This window comes from Lissotriton helveticus, chromosome 1_1 (genome assembly GCF_964261635.1).
Source record: "Lissotriton helveticus chromosome 1_1, aLisHel1.1, whole genome shotgun sequence".
NCBI lineage: Eukaryota > Metazoa > Chordata > Amphibia > Caudata > Salamandridae > Lissotriton > Lissotriton helveticus.
In genome coordinates this window covers 390,671,471-390,678,343 of record NC_136057.1, presented here as the reverse complement: position 1 = coordinate 390,678,343, position 6,873 = coordinate 390,671,471, and the positions used below count along the sequence as shown (strand labels likewise).

The 6,873-nt window shown below is 44.2% G+C and overlaps 1 protein-coding gene across 1 annotated transcript; it reads right to left on the bottom strand.

Annotated features, from left to right (window-relative positions):
* Positions 1-3,797: 3,797 nt before the first annotated feature.
* On the bottom strand, positions 3,798-6,541 carry LOC144769632 (uncharacterized). Its single transcript, XM_078653808.1, has one exon. The coding sequence runs from the start codon at positions 5,490-5,492 to the stop codon at positions 3,798-3,800; it is 1,695 nt and encodes a 564-aa protein (XP_078509934.1). The 5' UTR covers positions 5,493-6,541.
* Between the last annotated feature and the right edge of the window lie 332 nt (positions 6,542-6,873).

The window sequence follows — 6,873 nt, the reverse complement described above, 5'->3', positions numbered from 1 at the left end:
TTGTTGTGTGGATATTTGGAAGAGAATTTGATGGTGGTCTGACCAATCTGTCGGGGTGATGTCTAGCATGTTTACTGATCCCAGTTTAGCAATAATGAGGTCAAGTGTGTTGCAGCTTTGTTGTGTGTTGGTCCCTTTCATGCTTGAATCATGTTGAGGTCCTGGAGCAGGTTACTGAGGGCAGCCACTGTGAGGTCTTTCACATTGTTCCAATGGAGGTTGATATTTCCTAATATTACAAGACACATACATATAGTATTAGAGATTGTAGTAGCATTGATTGTGATCGTTTCCATAAGTTGTACCAGGAAAATTGTGTTGTCGCCTGGTGGATGGTATAAGAGGAGCGTTTTCACTATCAGTTTCTCTACAAGCTTGATTTCAGCTCCCATGAGTTCAAACTGGGATGGCTCTACCTGCGAGAGCAAGTTAAAGTGTAGGGAGTTTCTGGAGATTATAGCGAGTTGTTCCTCCTGCTTCACTGTGCAGTATAGAGGTAAGATAGGAAAATCCGGGGGACTGAAAAGGTCCATTATTGGAGCTGTAGTTGGGTTAAGCCAGGTTTCAGTTAGGGAGAGAATGTTCAAATCATGCCCTAAAATCACATCTGATATATCAGTTGTGTTTTGTGCAGCTGATCTGTAGTTGTACAGCATGCATTTCAGGTTTGTTATTGCCTTTTGATTTACTGTGGTGGACATCGTGTTTTCTGCTATGGGGATCAGATTGTTGTGATTGACTTGTAGAGGGTTGTCTCTCTGTTTTTTGTAGATGGATGGCTTGATAATTGGAATGTTGGATGTTGTGTCGGCGGAGGTTTTCTGTGTGCCCTTAACGTAAATTAGCAGAGTGTTTATCTCTTCTTCAGAGAGGTGATTATTCATTCTTCTAGGGTGATTAAGCTTGTATTCTCAGGTATTTGTGTGTGTACTGTTGAAGATACGTTTTCTGCTGGAGGAGGAGTCAGTGCATTTGGTCCTGGGCATGTACATCTTTTCTATGGTGAGAAGGAGAGTGATGACTTTCTTCTTGACCCATTCTATCTTTTCCCTGAGTAGTTGCTGGTTGTCATTGATTTGGACTACAGGGAGTTTGTGGGATGCGCACTGACAGATAGCATTATCTTTCTGTGTGACTATTTGTGAATTTTCGTGGCCTGGATGCTTTTTTTCCCAATAGAACCTGCTTTATGTCTGTGGGATGTTTTTTGGGGACTGAACCACTTGCTGTTGATGAGTAGTTGCACCTCGGTTGTGTGGGCTGTTTGTAGGGGGGCGGGGGGTCTAGTTGGAGACTCTGAGGAGCTGTGTAGACTGCGGTGCTGCGATCGACGAAGGGTGTAGAACTTTGGGCGGTGAAAGGTTTTAGGATAATGGTTAGGGTTTGGGTTATGAGATGGATAGGTAGGAGGTTTTGCTGGGGTGTCAGCTTGCCTTTTAAGGTCTAGTTGGAGACTGAGGAACTATGTAGGCTGCAAGGCTGCTATTGCCGATGGGTGTAGAAACATGATGAGCAGTTCTGCACTCTGTCCGCAAATTTTATCTGAACACCCGAGATCATTTCAAAAGTGGAGAAAATGTACAGACCACTTACACACTAGTCTTGTAGGAAAGTGCCTGTGATCATAGCCTCCTCACTTGATTTCCAGATAAAAAAGAGAGTAGCTTTGGTACTTGAATGAAAGTGGTTAGGATGGTCGATAATGTGTCTGAAGATTTACACGACTAGTCCGAACTGATCAATGCATGACTGGACAGGGTAGATGTATGGATGAGCAGGGGAGAAGTGATTTGGGTAATGGGGTGCACTGTTGTGCCAGTGCACCCTATTACCCAAAAGTGTGTTTCAATCCAATTTGAAAAATAATAATTCAAGAGCTAATTTTTTTAATTCAAGTTTAATATTTTTAATTCAGTCCATGTTCAATACACAGCAAAAAAATGTTTCTTCTTCAGAACTTTATTTAATTCTTCCGAAAATGCACATGGACACTGACATTTCCAGATTAGCTGAAGGTTTGGCTTCAACTCACACTAAATTTCTAAACGCGATGGGCACATCGTTGGGGCTTCAATGTGTGTTGTTCTTCGTACCTTGGTCATATGTCAACTTCTTGTGCCTTTCTCTTCATGAGGGTGGTCAGGGGTAAGGTGTTGTGTTATGAATGGGAGAAGGGTAAAACTTAGGAAGGCCTGTGAATGCCTAAGCTGCGTTCCAAAAACACACTGCCTCCTTACAAATTCCTTCATTGCAAATACACAAATTAATATACTATAATAGTCCCAACCTCGGGAGACTCCCTCTGAGCCAATTATCAAAATGTGTTCCACATGCTCCGAACAGGCAACAGCTAAAAAATAATCCAAGCTCTGGAATGTGCTTCTTTATAAAATGCCTACTGCGGCCTTAGACAGGAAAGGAAAATGCATCTTCTGAATTAGGAATCCCCTTCCCCTCCCGCTTGGGGCCTATCAGCCCGATTCATCATACTAAAATCAGCTCGCAAAGGGCCAGATTCTGAGAATCTGGCCCTTTGCGAGCGCTATTTTTGCATTTGGGATTCATCATCCCAAATGCAAAAATCGCTAATTGCGAAATCGCATATTTGCGAGGAATTACATTTAAGGAATCTCTATTTGAGATTCCTTAAATGCAATTCATCAACCATTTTCAATTTGCGAATTCACAATTTCTGGCCTCTATTTACCACGAAGTCAGACTTCGTGGTAAATAGCGAAAACTCAGGAAAATGCACTTTAGTGCATTTTTCTGAGTGGTATGTTACACACACATGTCCTTTGGACATGTGTGTGCGCAACATCTGGCTACATTTGCTTTTCAGGGGTGCTACAGGGTGTCCTTTGGATACCCCTGGCACCCTTGAAATCGCATCCTTATTTGCGATTAGCAATTTGCTAATCGCAAATAAGGAAGATGTAGGAATCGCAATATTTTTTGCAATTCCTACATGAATCCCGTTTTGCAAGTCCTTAATAGCGATTCCTTATGAATCGCTATTAAGGACTCGCAAAACTGGATAATGATGAATCTAGCTGTATATCACTATACTCAGACCCTCTCTGTTCTAAACAGTGGGAGCTTTTCACGGTCCTTAAAGTCACAATCCCGTTCCCCCATTGCCCCAGGTTCTCCCATGTACAATACTGCGCAGTTCAGTGTGCAAGCACCCCCACCCTCAAAGAGTGTGCTTCAGGTTCCCTCAGGCTAAACTGGCAAGTGGTATTGGTGCCAAGGATTTCATCAAAAAGAATTTACCTAATCTCCTGCATTATAATACCACCAGTTACTGCACAATATATTGGCTTTCTCAATAAACAAGTAACACTTTTATGAAGTTTTGCTAACTTATATTGCACAACTGCTTATCAAGCTAAAACTTACAACAAAAAATATATTATTAATCCCGAAGGTGAAACATAATGCATTTGCCAATGCTTGTTTGGAATGGCAAAAGTTCTCCCTGTCTTCGACTGGGGTACTTAAGCCTCAAAGGTGGCACCCATCCAGTAAGCCTTGTTTATTTTTTTTCAAATGTATACATTTATAGACCGTACATTGTGTTGTAGCAAATATTGGTGAGGTTAAATTGTCAGCAGCTTGTAATGCTGCCAATAGGACAGCACAAACAGTATATGTTTCCCTTATTTATTCAATGTTTCCCCAACTCTTACGTATGCTTAACTGACATATTTGCACATGCTCTCAAGTGGAAACCTAACCCAAGGCCCTTTGCCTTCTTATACATCTGCTATGGGACCCAACGTGTGCTTATGTCCTCACAGTGACATCAGTGGTGACGCGAGCTGTCGATCATCGACCTCCAAATCCTCCATCACATCCATGTCCTGGTCCCAGCTGCTCCGCTCAGTCTCTGTATCTGACAATATGATGACACCATTGCAGGTCACTTTCTCTGAACGTGCCTCCTCGTTACTACTTTTTTTCACACATATACTTGTGTCCTTGCTGCAGGCACTCTCGCCTGCAGAGTTTCTTAGAAGCTTTTTGGAGTCTATGGTGCAATGGCGTCCCTTACCCTTCGCGGGAAGTGTGAACATTGCTGGTTCATTGTGTTGTGCACTGGCACCCACATCACCCATTGCTGGAAGGGTTGGACTGGAGGATTTGTTATCTTTCTCGTTACTGGTGGTGGTGATCCTGCTTGACGGGAAAGAACGCCATGTCTGAGGGTTTTCTGTAATGATGTCTGCGTTGCCAAAGCTTTCTGAACCTGTAAATGTTTTACCGCTCTTAGTGTTAGTGTCCATCTTGTGCCATGCTATTGTGATGTCATCCTTGGAATTCTCCTGGTTATCCTTGTCCGGGGCCCTTACTGACAGCGTCCGCTTTGCTGTCCCTTTGCGACTTTTCTGGTGGCCTTGCACCTTTCTAACCGATGGGGGCCTTAGCCCGACGTCTTGTTTTAAGTCACCGCTCTGGCTGTTCTCCACACTGCCTGCTTGAAGAGTGGACCCTGTGGGTGTTTCCGCATCTCCTACCATGATGTCATCTACCACACCCTCTGCTAGAGGAGTGACTTCAGATATTTCAAACAAACTTCCACCATGACCATTCACACTGTCTACTGCTGGAAGCACTGGCCTTGACAGTTCACTCAAGCTCTGAATCGTATCCTTCACTGTACTTGTTGCTGTAGGCAAGGGTGGTGTATGTGTGCGTAAGTCCTCGACGCCGGCCATCATGTTTCCTGAATTTGGTTGCATTGGCCTTGGTCCTGTCACACCCTGCATGTTCCCCAGGGCTGCTTGTCTAGGGTGAGTTGGATGACTCAGGCTGAGGCCTGCAAGAAACCTTCTGCTCAGGGCCTTCTCCATTACTTTCCTTTCCATCCACCGCCTGACTTCCCTTTCAGACATCTCTTCTTTCTGTTGTCTTTCTTTGGCCTTTTCTTTCTCTTTTTCTCGTTCCAGCCTCTTTTGCTTCCTGTCGGCAGTTTTCTCTCTCCTCAGCAGGATCTTCTTCTCCCTCAGCCATGCCCTCAGTGCCTCGTTGTCCGTGGTTTCCAGATGGTTCTCTGTGGTCTGCTTCACCCTCTGCTTGGGAGGTCTCGGACTCTCTTGCTCAGGCTCAGTTCCCTGCTTAGGTCTGGATTTCTTCAGATAGTGTGCAGAAACATTGACAGCGGGCACTGGGCAGCGCCTTAAGATTCGGAACCCAAAGGGTTTCAGCACCGCCATGTACAAGCCCCCTTCTGTCTTGTCAGTGCTGCTTTCAACGCCATTCTTGGCTTTAATTGTCTGTTTTCTTGCATTTCTGTCTTCAGTCTTGCCCAGCTTTGTGCGACCACTCTGGGAGTCTGACTGCTCACTGCCGGAGCATCTGCTGCCCAGTTCAATGCTTCCATCAAGCGAGGATACACAGGGATCTACACACACCTTGTTTATTCTGGGTCTGTGTTTGCCTGGCAACAATTTACCATTCGGGTTCAGGGAGACAGGTTGTTTCTCCATGCTACAGTTTTCTGTATTTTGGTGTCTCAGTGTTATGTTACCAGTTGTTTTAGGTACTCTATATTATGGTTTGGTTTCCTCTGTGCTACAATTCTTCGTATTTGTGCGTTCTTTGTCTTAAAGTTCTATCCCTATCAGCTCTCCCTTGATATAGATACTCTGTGTGGAGGCTTCTGTGTGGAGGCTCCTGTGTGTTGCGGTCAATGTTCCTCTGGAGTTGTCTGTAACTCTTACGGTGCCGGTGTATTAGGTTCCTGCGTTTTGTGGTGTCTCTGTGCTATGATTCTTCGTATTTGTGGATTCTTTGTGTTAGGAGTTCTATCCCGTTCAGCTCTCCCTTGATATACTGTATGTAGAGGATCCTGTCTGTACTACTGGAGTGGTCTGTAACTGTTATGGTGCCTGTGTGTTAGGATCCGGTGTTTTGTGGTTTCTTTGTGTTATGATTCTTCGTATTTGTGTTTCCTTTGTGTTTTGGGTTCTATCCCATTCAGCTCTCCCTTGACATAGATACTCTGTGTAGAGGATCCTGTGTGTTACGGGCAATGTTCCTCTGGAGTTGTCTGTAACTCTTATGGTGCCTGTGTGTTAGGATCCGGTGTTTTGTGGTTTCTTTGTGTTATGATTCTTCGTATTTGTGTTTCCTTTGTGTTTTGGGTTCTATCCCATTCAGCTCTCCCTTGACATAGATACTCTGTGTAGAGGATCCTGTGTGTTACGGACAATGTTCCTCTGGAGTGGTCTGTAACTCTTATGGTGCCGGTGTGTGATGATCATGTGTTTTGTGGTTTTTCTGTGCTATGGTTTTTCGGTTTTCTGCCTGAGATCTGTGTTATTGTTCCTCTGTATTCTAATGCCTTCTTGTGTTATGGTTTGCCTCTTCATATGTGTTAGAAATCGCTAGTGTTATTTATGTTATCTGTTTAACGCCTTTCAGTTTCATCGTTGCTCTTTGCTTCTCAGTGTTATGGTTTCTCGCTGTTGTAGTTTTTCTTTCTAATGGTTCTTCCCTGTTACGTTCTTCTGTTTTATGATTTGTCTGTGGTATGTTTCTCTTTATTGCTTTTCCTGTGTGTTATGGTCTTTGAGAGTTACAGGTTTCTCTGAGGAACGACTGCCAGTGTGTCGATCCTTGGTGTTATGGTTCTTCAGAGGTGTTAATCCTCTGTGGTTTGGCTTCTCTCTTCTACGGTTCCTGGTTCCTCTGTGCTATGGTTCTCATGTGTAATGGTTTCTCTGTCCTTTGGTCCCTCTGCCCTCTGCACTGAAGCTCTTGCCTTCCCTCTCTCTGTACAAGATTCCCCCTCCTCATGGTGCAGGCTTGCAGGAGGCCTCCATGGTTTCTTTGATGGGATTTTTCTGTTCCTGTTCAAAGGTCAGC

Coding starts and splice junctions, on each gene's coding strand:
- LOC144769632 (XM_078653808.1), bottom strand. CDS start 5,492: ATGGAGAAACAACCTGTCTCCCTGAACCCGAATGGTAAATTGTTGCCA.